The sequence below is a fragment of the Lucilia cuprina genome, chromosome 6 (genome assembly GCF_022045245.1).
Source record: "Lucilia cuprina isolate Lc7/37 chromosome 6, ASM2204524v1, whole genome shotgun sequence".
Taxonomy (NCBI): domain Eukaryota; kingdom Metazoa; phylum Arthropoda; class Insecta; order Diptera; family Calliphoridae; genus Lucilia; species Lucilia cuprina.
This window is the reverse complement of record NC_060954.1, coordinates 12,267,288-12,281,021: the sequence shown is the minus strand read 5'-3', so window position 1 is coordinate 12,281,021 and position 13,734 is coordinate 12,267,288. Positions and strand designations below refer to the sequence as shown.

General features: G+C 32.9%; 1 protein-coding gene across 1 annotated transcript; it reads left to right on the top strand.

Annotated features, from left to right (window-relative positions):
* Nucleotides 1-192: 192 nt before the first annotated feature.
* Nucleotides 193-1,277, top strand: LOC124420909 (putative polypeptide N-acetylgalactosaminyltransferase 9). Its single transcript, XM_046955361.1, has 2 exons — nucleotides 193-384; nucleotides 1,082-1,277. Exons 1-2 carry the CDS (start codon nucleotides 239-241, stop codon nucleotides 1,260-1,262), a joined length of 327 nt encoding a protein of 108 aa, XP_046811317.1. The 5' UTR covers nucleotides 193-238; the 3' UTR covers nucleotides 1,263-1,277.
* Nucleotides 1,278-13,734: the final 12,457 nt, after the last annotated feature.

Sequence of the window (13,734 nt, the reverse complement as noted above, 5' to 3'; positions counted from 1 at the left end):
AGACTATAGACTAGACTATAGACTAGACTATAGACTAGACTATAGACTAGACTATAGACTAGACTATAGACTAGACTATAGACTAGACTACAGACTAGACTATAGACCCAGTCCGAACTATACATTTAATATTGATTACAATTTGTATACTTATAAATCTAATTGAATTAATTTTCTTTTATTTTTAGGTAAAAGTGTTCTAGCTGCTCCCTCACCACCGAAAGATGCTCCTGGAGAAATGGGCAAACCGGTAAACCTGCCAGTCAATATGACTTCCGAAATGAAAAAAGCCGTCGATGATGGTTGGCAAAAGAATGCATTTAATCAATATGCTTCCGATATGATATCCGTACACAGAACTCTACCAGATCCCAGAGATGCTTGGTGAGTTATATATTTATAAAAACACTAAAATCAACTAAAATTTTGTAGCTATAACTTCTTTATAAGACTAAATTATTAACCATTGTTGTTGTATTCCAAAAACTCGATTAAAAATCATTAAAGTTTTTGATTGATGAATGAATTTTATCTTTATTTTGTACAAAAGAAAAAATCATCAATTTATTGCACCACCTACCCATTATAAAACAAATATTCCTCAAGTCATTGTACCCAATTTAAAATCTGTAAACTAATTTTCTTACAACAACCTTGAGTATTATAGAGTTTTATTACCACACGTTTTTCATTCTACTTGTTTATTAATGAAAATGTGCGAAAAAGGGAGTTTAAAGTCATTTATTTAAATGACGTTTCATAATAGTTTTCAACTTACCGACGACAAGGCTACGAGAAGAAAAAAATTGACATATGTCTAAGAAACACTTTAGGTTTAAACTTAACAACTATTAAATGTTTTTGAAAAAAAAAAAAAAAACAACAACAACATACTTTGGCGTAAACACTATAGCACCCGCCGCTACTAAACCGCAAAAGTCTCAAAAATGCATTTTAAAAAATTCCTAGAAGTTAAATGAAAAATGACTAACACTGCAAGTCATGTAATTTAAAGCAAGTGCGTTACTTTGAACTGAAATTATATACATATGTATGTATGTTTTTTTTTTCTCACACACAGGTGTAAAGAACCAGGACGTTATCTAAAGGATCTACCCGCAACTGATGTAATTATTTGTTTCCACAATGAGGCGTGGTCCGTGCTATTGCGTACCGTACATTCCGTTTTTGATCGTTCACCAGAACATTTAATCGGCAATGTAATATTGGTAGATGACTTCTCCGATATGCGTAAGTATTAAATTGTTCAAATGTAACAACAACAAGAACAACAGCAATAACATAACTTTCGTAAATGATAATATTTAACAATATTTAATCAAAAAAACTGAAAATGTTAAAAATAATGCACAGTGGGTAGACTTAGTCTATACTATAGACTAGTCTAGAATTCACACTATAGTCTAGAATTCACACTATAGTCTAGTCTATAAACTAGTCTATAGTCTAGTCTAGTCTAGAAACTAATCTATAGTCTAGTCTATAGTCTAGTCTATAGTCTAGTCTATAGTCTAGTCTATAGTCTAGTCTATAGTCTAGTCTATAGTCTAGTCTATAGTCTAGTCTATAGTCTAGTCTATAGTCTAGTCTATAGTCTAGTCTATAGTCTAGTCTATAGTCTAGTCTATAGTCTAGTCTATAGTCTAGTCTATAGACTAGTCTATAGTCTAGTCTATAGTCTAGTCTATAGTCTAGTCTATAGTCTAGTTTATAGTATAGTCTACTGAATTGTAGTGGCCAAAAAAATATAAATTAATTTTACAGTTATGACTGACAACTTTATATCATGCAAACCAACAGTTTGCACATATTTTTCGTGTGTCATATTTGTATAGGTATAACCAAACACTGCGGTACATATATTTAGGGTACAAATAAAGTACTATGATATCTGGGCAAAAAAAAAAACTAATATGTAAACCACTTGCCATAAAAATGCAGAAGTGTATATGAGTAGTTCTTTTTTTCTTCAGCTGCCTTAGTACTTCATATTTGCTTTAAAATTCTGTAAAAAGTTTTTGTATGTATAAGGCTTTTTGAGGTTTTAACAAGAAATCATGACCATCATAAATTATGATGGACAGGGTTAGAATGGAGAGGGTAGTTTCAAGTAGTTGACGAAAGTTTAATATTTCAGTTGCTAGTAATTTATGGATTCTTTTATGGCAAAAACAGAGTTGCCGGTAGGTTAAGAAAATCGCAATTGCATTTTTGCAAACTTTAGCTACGTCTCTGCTTTAAGATCACCAATATGTAAATGAAATATTTACGAACTTCCTCTTTATAGCTTCCTTTTTGCTATATCTAACTTTAAAAATTAATACCTAAATACTTGAAACTTTGTCCAGCTTCGGTTCCGTTATACATAGTACAACTGCTAGGAATAATTAATAAATTGAATGCGTTTTTTGGAATCAACTCTCTTTTGGCTATTTTTTGTTTGTTTTCATTGCTTCACATTTAATATCTATATGCATGCCCATCCATCACCAACAAATGTTGTGTGATATGATTTATCAAAGTCATAATTTTTTTATACCTTTTGTGCAATTCAGTTAGAATTCTATCAGTTTTATTTGAAAATGCTTGGAGAGGAAATTTTGTAAGGATGAGCATTTATGGAACGTTTATAATATATAACAATTCGGAATTTAATTTATGCCAAAATAATAAATGTTATTATAATCTAGACTGTAGACGTGACTTAAGTCCAAATTGTACTAAAATATTATCCATACTTTAGAGGAGACTACATTCGAGTCTTTGGACGACACTACACTCCGGACTATAGACAAGACAGTAATCCAGGCAATAGACAAGACTATAGCAGAGACAATAGTCTAAACTATAGACGAGACTTTATTCCAGACTTTAGGCGAGACTATAGTCCAGTCTATAGATGAGAGTATAATCCAGGATATAGACAAGACAAATGTCCAGATTTTAGTCGAGATTATAGACAAAACTAAATTCCGGACTTTAGTCCAGACTAATGACGAGACTTTAGTCCAGACTAAAGATGAGGCTATTGTCCAGATTATAGACGAAATTAATTCTAGGCTTTAGATGAGACTAATGTCTAGACTATTGACATGACTTTTATCTAGACTGCAAATGAGACAAGTCCCGATTATAGAATAGACGAGTCCAGAATGTAAGAGAGTCCAGAATGTAGATTTTTGACGATACTCTAGTCCAGACTATAGGTAAGACTATAGATAAGTCTATAGACAAGTCTATAGACAAGACTATATACTAGACTATAGACTAGACTATATACAAGACTAAAGACAAGACTATAGACAAGTCTATAGACAAGACTATAAACAAGACTATAGACAAGACTATAGACAAGACTATAGACAAGACTATAGACAAGACTATAGACAAGACTATAGACAAGACTATAGACAAGACTATAAACAAGACTATAGACAAGACTATAGACAAGACTATAGACAAGACTATAGACAAGACTATAGACAAGACTATAGACAAGACTAAAGACAGGACTGTAGACAAGACTATAGCCCGGACTATCGACGAGATTTTAGTCCAGATTATAGACGAGACTCTAGTTCAGACTATAGACGAGACTCTAGCTCATACTATAGACGAGACTTTAGTCCGGACTTTAGACGAGATGTAAATATACTCCAGACTAATGACAAGATTATAAACTCTAGACGAGACTATATTCAAGACTATCTAAGATATAATAGTTCAGACTCTAGTACACACTATAAAAGATATTATTATCGGAGACTATAGTCAAAACTAATGACGAGATTTTAGTCCAGACTATACACTAGTCTATAGTCCAGACTATTGAAGAGACTTTAGTCCAAACTATAGTAAATACTAAAGTCCAGACTATTGGCGAGATTTTAGTCTAGACTCTAGACTAGAATAAAGCCCAGACTTATGACGAGATTTCAGTCCAGACTCTAGACGAGACTATAGCCCTGACTTGAGACGAGACTATAGTCTAGACTATAGAGGATACAAAAATCCAGACTATAGACGAGACTATAATCCAGACTATAGCCCAGGCTATAGAACAGAATATAGAAGAAACTGTAGTCCATGATATAAACGAGACTAGTCCAGACTAGAGACTCGATTGTAGTCAGACTATAGAAGATAGGCGAGACTTTAGTCCAGACTGTAGAAGGTGCAATAGTCCAGGCTATACATGAGACTATAATCCAGATTGTCAAAAGGCGGGAACAGTTCTGAATATAGAAGAGACTAGTTCAGACTATAGATGAGACTATAGTCCACACTATTAATGAGACTATAGTCAAGACTATTAACGAGATTATAGTGCAGACTATTGAAAAGTATACCACTGATTAATGTGCAACGTAAATTAAACATCTGGGACATTTATAAGCGTAACGTCTAAACAGATTTTCCACTTTAACTATGAGGTCAAAGACTATTAAGTAAGACATAAGGCACTGTGGGTAAAAAAAGTTCATATATATTGAAGAAATTCCTTTTGCATTTCCGCTTCAATAAACAACAATAGAAAAAACTTCATTACCAATAATTATCTACCATAATTTACTCTTCTATATATCAATGTCAAGTTCAAACAAAAACCACTAAAATATTTCAAGAAAACCCCCCACTTTATCTTAATTAAGCAATTATAATTTATTTATTTAATAACCAGAAAAACATAACAAAAAACTAAATGTATTTTGGTTGAGAAAAACCACCACAAAAGGAAAAATTCACTCAACCAGGTAAAAATTTTATAAGAAAATTTTTATGAAAAAAAGAGCCGAATAAATATGTAGTTATTAACAACGACTAACCCAGTTTAAAATCAAAAGCATTGTTGAGAAACCAACAAACGTCCATTAACAATTCAATGTTAAAATGTACAAAACATTACGTTTAGTTGGTTACCAATGATGATTTCCAAGTTAAAGCAAGTATTAGCCATACTCTAGCTTAACTCAATAAACCACGGTATGCCACTTTATGCCATTGCATTGCATAGCTATTCGTGCCACTGAAAACCTAATAAATCATACATGTCTCTATATGTTGTTGTTGCTGCTGTTGTTGTTGTTGTTGTCGTTGTTGCAAGTAAACATTGAGACCCCATCGACATTGGACAAGTTGTCGATTTCATACAGCGCGTATGAAAATATTTAGATCATTTTAAATTATAATTCACATACTAACATACAAACAAATAGAAATTCCTTCGCTATTTCCACTGCTTATATGGTGCTAGTGTAGGAGTTCAAATGTGAACCGTGGCGCGGAAGGTGGTGTGTCCTATTTTAAATTTGTTTAAGCAATATGTTGTATGTTTAATATTCGTGTGGTTTTTTAACAAATACATTTATATAACAACTACATTTATACATTTATACATATATATAAATTTTCGCGAATGAATGATGCCTGTATGGAAAATTCGGAAATGGAATAGGGTTATCCAAAATTAGAAAGAAAAGTTCTTAACATTTATTAATGAAGATATTCTAGATTATTATCTCGTATATATGGAGACTCTAGTCTATACAAAACTATAGTATCGTTAATACAGATACAGATACAGTCTCGTCTGTATGAAGACTACAGGCTTAACTATATAGACTATATATAATCTTGACTATATAAAGACTATAGTCTCGTCTATACTGAGGCTATATAGAGACTATACTACTGACTATAGTCTCATATATGTAGGGGCTGCAGTCTCGTCTATATAAAGACTATAGCCTCGTTTATATATAGACTATAGTCTCATCTATATATAGAGTCTATAGTCTCGTCCATAGACAGTCTATAGTATTGCAAATATATAGACTGCAATATAAATTTTGCCGTCTTTGTAGAGACTATACTTACAACTGCATAGAAACTATAGTCTCGTTTATATAGAGGCTAAAGTCTAGTTTGTACAGAGACTATAGTCTCTTCTATACAGAGACTATAGTCTCTTCTACACAGAGACTATAGTCCCTTCTCTACAGAGACAATAGTCCCGTCTATACAGGGACTATAGTCTTGTCTATAAAGAGACTTTAGTCCCGTCTTTACAGATACTATGGTCTTGTCTATAAAGTGACTATATTCTCGGCTATACAGAGAATATAGTCTCGTCTATACAAAGACTTTATTCTCGTCTATACAGAGACTATAGCCTCGCCTATACAGAGACTAATGTCTCGTCTATACAGAGATAATAGTCTTGTCTATACAGAGACTACAGTCTCATCTATACAAAAAAAATGCTATAGTCTTCTCTATAAAAAGACTATAGACCCGTCTATACAAAGACTATGCTCTTGTCTATAAAGATACTATAGTCCCATCTATACAGAGACTATAGTTTGTAAATACATAGACTATAGTCTTGTCTATAGAGTGACTATAGTCTCGTCTAAACAGAGACTATAGTCTTGTCTATACAAAAAGTGTATATAATCGTCTATACAGAGACTATAGCCTCGTTTATACAGGGAATATTGTCTCGTCTATAAAGAGACTATAGCCTCGTCTATACAGAGACTAATGTCTCGTCTATACAGAGAATATAGTCTCATCTATAAAGATACTATAGTCTTATATATACATAGACTATAGTCTTGTCTATACAGAGACTACAGCCTCATCTATACAGAGACTCTAGTCTTGTCTATACAGAGACTATAATTTGTCTATATAGAGACTATATCTTGTCTATACAGTGACTATAGTCTCGTCTAAACAGAGAATATAGTCTCATCTATATAGAGACTATAGTCTTGTCTATACATTGACTATAGTCTCGCCTAAACAGAGAATATAGTCTCATCTATACAGAGACTATAGTCTTGTCCATACAGAGACAATAGTCTTGTCCATACAGAGAATATTGTCTCGTCTATATAGAGACTATAGCCTCGTCTATACAGAGACTATAGTCTTATCTATACAGAGGCTATAGTCTCGTCTATACAGAGACTATAGTCTCGTCTATACAGAGACTATAGTCTCATCTATACGGAAACTATAGTCTTATCTATACAGAGGCTATAGTCTCATCTATAGAGAGACTATAGTCTTGTCCATACAGAGACTATAGTTTGTTTATACAAAGTCTATATTCTCGTCTAAACAGAGACTATAGTCTCATCTACAGGCTACAGTCGTGTCTGTTTCGAGACTATAGTCTTGTCTGTATAGATACTATAGTGTTTTGGATATAATGACCTTAGTCTCCTTTATAGTCTCATCTATATATTGGCTAAAGTCTCCTCTATAGTCTTATCTATAAAGTGGCTATTCGAAAGAGAATAATATCAATTAATTAAACAAAAGCTTTTAAAAAGAGATTGATTGAAAAACAGCTCCGGAAATTTAAAAGAGAATAGTCTTTGTTTTCAAATGAAACGATTGATAAATGTATTTGTTAGTCCTTATAAAGGTTTCTTTTATCTAAGATTTATCGATCTCCTACTCCACAATTACAAATTTATTGAGAGAGATCTCTACTTGATTAACTAATTATCAATTTTCAGATGAAATAAATGATCATCTTCTATTGTATTTTTTTCTCCCTTCTCTCTCTCTTCTCTATAACTTCTCACCAGCCATTAAGACATTTCTGTTTTTATGAAAGATATTCCTTCCATTACTTGTCCCAAATCGATTTGTAATAAAGATGTTTTTTCTATTTACACCTCCTCTTGGAACACCCTTTTCCTTACATACTTATCATAAATACATTATGCATATTATAATAAATTTTGATTTGAAAGAACAAACAAAAAAAAGTTGAAAAAAAACTAAAACCCAAATATTTATGTGCATCTAAAGTACATGAGTTATGGTTAAAAAATATTTGTAAATATTGTTTGATGGTTGACTGCTTTTTTCATCTATGTATGTGAGTGTGTGATGTTTATTCGTTTGCTTGTCAAAGGTCATTGAAATATTCAACAAAGAGAGTAAAAAACCACAAACAAATTGCAATAAAATGTGCATTTAATTGAAAATGATGTGTTTTTAAAATAAAAACTTTAAAAGTTCATGGTTATGATTGAACAAAGCTTCTGCTATTCTAAAGAGAAAGAGGAACTTGATCGCTAAATCTCTATCTAAAGAGAAAGAGCAAGTGATTGCAACTGTGCTAAAGAGAATAAACAGCTATTTTAAACAGATTTGTATACAATTCTAGCTATTCTAAAGATATAAGTCTTGATCGCTTAAGAACCAGTTATTCTAATGAGAGATTTATCAATCGCTTAAGCTTCAACTATTCAACAGAGAATAGTCTCGATCGTTTCAGTTTCAACCATCCTAGAGAGAATAGTTTCAATCACTTCAACTCCAGTTATTCTAATAAGAATAATCTCGTGCGCTTTAAATAGTTTGTTGAGAATAGTCTAGATCGCTTAAGTTCCAACTATTCTAAATAGAATAATCTAGATCGCTTAAGCTCTAACCCCTCTAAAGAGAATAATCTTTGTCGTTTAAGCTCTAACCATTCTAAAGAAAATAATCTATATCGCTTAAGCTCTAAACATTCTAAAGAGTATAGACTTGACTCGCTTAAGTTTCAACTATTCTAAAGAGAATAATCTAGATTGCTTAAGGTTCTTAAATTCTAAAGAGAATCAACTTGATTGCTTAAACTTCAGCTATTGTAAAGGGATTAGTCTCGATCGCTTAAGCTTCAAATATTCTAAAAAGATTAGACCACTTTAGCTCAAAGTATTCTACAGAGAATAGTTTCGATCGCTGAAGCCTAATCTATTTTATAGGGAATAGTCTCGATCGCCTAAGCTCCATCTATTCTAAAGGGTATAGTCTAGATCGCTTAAACTCCAACTATTCTAAAGGGAATAGTCTCGATCGCTTAAGCTCCAACTATTATAAAGGGAATAGTTTCGATCGCTTGAGCTCCAACTATTCTAAAGAGAAAATATCACTTAAGCTAAAGGTATTCTATAGAGAATAGTATCGATCGCTAAAGCTTCATCTATTTTATAGAGAATAGTCTCAATTGCATAAGCTCTAGTTATTTAAAATAGAATGGACTCGATAGTAGAAAGAATCAGCTATTTTATAGAGTATAGTAACGATCTCGCATTCTATAAAGAATAGTCTGGCACGCTTAAGTTCCAACTATTATAAAGGAAATAGTCTCGATCGCTTAAGAAACAGCTGTTCTAAAGAGAATAGTCTCGATTGCAGAAGCTGCAGCTATTCTATAGACAAAAGTCGCGATCACTTAAACTCCAGCTATTCGGCAAAGAATAGTCTCGATCGCTTAAGCTCCAGCTATTCTGGAGAGAATAGTCTAGATCACTTAAGCTCCAGCTATTTTAAAGAGAATAGTCTAGATCATTTAAGCTCCAGCTATTCTAAAGAGAATAGTATCGATCGCTTAAGCTTTAGCTATTCTTTAGAGAATAGACTCGATCGCTTAGAATCCAGCTATTCTAAAGAGAATAATCTCGATCGGTTAATCTTCAGCTATTCTAAAGAGAATTGACTCGATCGCTTATAAAGAGATCACTAAAGATCCGGCAATTCAATAGAGAATAGTCTAGATCACTTAAGCTTTAACTATTTTAGTCTCGATCGTTAAAAGGTTCAATTACTTTTTGGTGGCCATCTCTGTTTACAATACCGATATATCAACATCATCATCATCATCATTATTATTGTTATTGCATTGTGTACTGCAATTTAAAATCGATTTTGATCACTGTCATTGCATACCAAAGTGAATATTTTAACATTCTTTTAAATTCATTTTCTGGTTGCTGTTGTTGTACTTACTATTTTTTTATAGTTTTGAAGTTGTATTTTTTGTTAAATTTCTGTTCTACATTTATGTTTATGCTATGGGTACAATAATCATCTGGTGGCGTTAAAATTGCGTGCGTTAAATGTGAGCAACGAACATTGTTCAACAACACCAAAAGACATGAACGAATGATGATGATGATGTTGTTGTTGTAGTTGCCTTGATGTTGTTGTGTTGTTGTTGTTGTTGTTGTTGTTGTGTTGTTGTTGCTTGCTTAAGTTTTTAACTGGGACCCGTGTTGGTTATTTCATTTTACAATTATTTTTCGATCATGAGTCAAACGAGTCAACCAATGATTGATTAAAATGGTACAAAACAATGTGTAGTAATAGTTGAGAAAATACTCACTAGCTGTGGGACTAGGGAAGATTTTACCGCCGTTGATACAACATGCATGTTTTAAGACACGGTAACAACAATAACAAAATAGAACAACATAAACATTACAAGTAGAACAAACATTAAAACATCATCATACGATGATTATTAGCAAGAGGAACAGACCAAAAAACACACACATACCTAGATATATAGCTGTTACCGGTACCTTATACCAGGCACTTAGTTCGAAGAAGGAGGGACTGTATATACATACATATATAGTTTAACCATACAGTTGAGTATAAACCATGACTGCCTTCCCTCCAAAAAAAAGAGCAAAAAAATGACTAGTGATAGTTGTGGTGATGGTGGCGATGGTAGCAAATGACGGTGGCACAGTACTTGGAATAAGAATGTTTAAATAAAAAAATGTTACCCAAGAATAACATCAGTAAATGAGCCAAATAAGGGTACTTGCTTTTAGTACTTCTCTACTTGTTTCATAGAAGTACTCATCTGTATACGAATATGTTTGTGCATTGAGAAGCAAAATAAAAGCAAAAAAAAAACAAAAAACGACATGATCTAGTAATTAGTGGTTTTAGTATTGTTTCGTTACAGCTATAGTATGTTAAACCTCTAATTGAAGTTCATGCTGTATAAATACATAATTTTTAAATGCACTACAACTCATTACAGTAGAATAAGTTTCAAGTTGGTAACACTTGAAGACTTTGACATACAATGATAAAGTCAACTAAGTAAATGATATGATTAAGAAAACTTAAGCTAAAATTTGACGGAATCATTGGAGGCTTAAGAAAAGTGTATATTCTCTCAATCTTAAGAGATCGATACTATTCACTTTAAAATGTCTGAATCTTTAGAGATCGATACTATTCACTATAGAAAAACTGAAGATTAAGCGATCGAGATTACTCTCGTTAGAATACTAGAGCTTAAGCAATCATGATTATTCGCTATAGAATAGCTATTCTCTTCAGAATATATAGAGCTTAAGCGATCGATACTATTCTCTTCAGAGTACTAGATCAAGACTAATCTTTATAGAGTAGCTGGAGCTTAAGCGATCTATATAGAATTGCTTGAACTTAAGCGATAGAGACTGTTCTCACAAGAATAGCTGGAGTTTAAGCGATCGAGACTTTTCTCTTTAGAAAAGCCGTAGTTTAAGCTATTGAGACTGTTCTCTCAAGAATAACCGAAGTTTAAGCAATCGAGACTATTCACTTTAGAACTCTATTTAGAGCTTGAGCTCTAGCTATCGAGACTATAGCCTTTAGAATAGTTGGAGCTTAAGAGATCGAGACTATTCCCTTTAAAATAACTGGAGCTTAAGAGATCGTGACTATTCCCTTTAGAATAGCTGAAGCTTAAGCGATCGAGACTATTCCCTTTAGAATAGTTGGAGCTTAAGAGATCCCGACTATTCTCTATAGAATAGCTGAAATTAAGCGATCGAAAATATTCTCTATGAATGATATTCTTTCGCTTTAGGAGTTTAAGCGATTATTTAGATTTAGAACTCTATTTAGAGCTTGAGCTCTAGCTATCGAGACTATAGCCTTTAGAATAGTTGGAGCTTAAGAGATCGAGACTATTCCCTTTAGAATAACTGGAGCTTAAGAGATCGAGACTATTCCCTTTAGAATAGCTGAAGCTTTAGCGATCGAGACTATTCCCTTTAGAATAGTTGGAGCTTAAGAAATCCCTACTATTCTCTACAGAGTTGCTGAAATTAAGTGATCAAAATTATTCTCTATGAATGATATTCTTTATAAAATAGCTTCGGCAAGCGATCAAGACTGTTCTCTAGAAAATAGATGGAGTTTAAATCATTGAGACTATTCTCTATAAAATAGTTACGGCTTATCGATCGAGACTATTATCTATAGAATAGCGATCGAGACTATTCCCTTTAGAATAGTTGGTGCTTAAGAGATCCCGACTATTCTCTATAGATTAGCTGAAATTAAGCGATCGAAGCTATTCTCTATGAATGATATTCTTTATAAAATAGCTTCGGCAAGCGATCAAGATTATTCTCTAGGAAATAGCTGGAGTTTAAATCATCGAGACTATTCTCTATAAAATAGTTGCAGCTTATCGATCGAGACTATTCTCTATAGAATAGCTGCAGCTTATCGATCGAGACTATTCTCTTTATAACAACTGGAGTTAAGGCGATCGAGACTATTCCCTTTAAAATAGTTGGAGCTTAAGCGATCGAGACTATTCCTTTTAGAATAGTTGCAGCTTAAGAAATCGAGACTATTATCTTTAGAATACCTAAAGCTCTAGCAAACGACTCTATTTCCTTCAAATTAGCTGGAGCTCTAGCAAGCGAATCTAATATGTTCAAAATAGTTGGAGTTTTAGCGACTGAGTCTGTTCTCTTTAGAATAGAATAGCTGAAACGTTGGTGATCTAATCTATTCTCTTTGAGTTAGCTGGAGCTCAAGCTTATCTGTTGAAAAAACTAGAGCTTCAGTGATAAGACCATCCTGTATAAAATAACTGGAACTTAAGCGATCAATCTATTCTCTATGGAATTGCTGGAGCTTTAAGTATCCTCCTATTCGCTATGTAATAGCTGAAGCTTTTACGATCAGTCTATTATCTATAGAATAGCTTAAACTTTAGCGATCAGTATATTCTCTATAGAATAGCTTAAGCTTTAGCGATCAGTTTATTCTCTATAGAATAGCTTAAGTTTTAGTGATCAGTCTATTCTCTATAGAATAGCTAAGCTTTAGCGATTACTCTGTGCTCTATAGAATTGGCAGAGCTTTAGCTATCAGTCTATGCTCTATAAAATAGCTGCAGCTTTAGCGATCAGTTTATTCAGTATAGAATAGTGATCAGTCTATTCTCTATGGAATAGCTTGAGCGATCAGTCTATTCTAGCTATCATTAAATGCTCAATAGAATAGCAGGAGATTTAGCGATCATTCTATTCTCTGTGGAATGGCGGCAGCTTTATCGATTAGTCTATTCTCTTTGGAATAGCGGGAGCTTTAGCGATCTGTCTATTGTCTATAGAATAGCTGGGTCTTTAGCGATCAGTCTGTTGTCTATAGAATAGCTGGAGCTTTAGCGATCAGTCTATTATCTATGAAGTAGCTGGATCTTTAGCGATCAGTCTATTCCCTATGGAGTAGCTGAAGCTTTAGCGATCAGACTATTCAGTTTAAAATAGCTTCAGCTTTATCATATTTTTTTTTGGGGGTTTTAACTTTTGCATAAACATTGTCGTGCCTTTAGTTGGTCATACCAGTTTTTAGAAAAACCAATACAGAGGGATGCTTTTGGTATTTTTTTTTCTTTTATCTGTAACTGCATCTGCTGCACGAGAATATATGTATGTATATGTTTGGGGCCTAGTTGTAGTTGTTAATTTTAAACATTTTTTACAATTTATCGGCGATAATGATTTTATGGCTTATAGCCTCTAGATCATTAAACTGATTTCATAGTTAAACTTTAGTAGATTGATTTTTTTTGTTGTATATATGTATGTGTTCTAAATGGTATGTGTGTGT

Bases quoted from the DNA above. Each gene is read 5' to 3' on its own strand.
- LOC124420909 (XM_046955361.1), top strand. From the start codon at position 239: ATGGGCAAACCGGTAAACCTGCCAGTCAATATGACTTCCGAAATGAAA. The intron at 385-1,081 runs GTGAGTTATATA...TCTCACACACAG, and splicing joins CCAGATCCCAGAGATGCTTG to GTGTAAAGAACCAGGACGTT.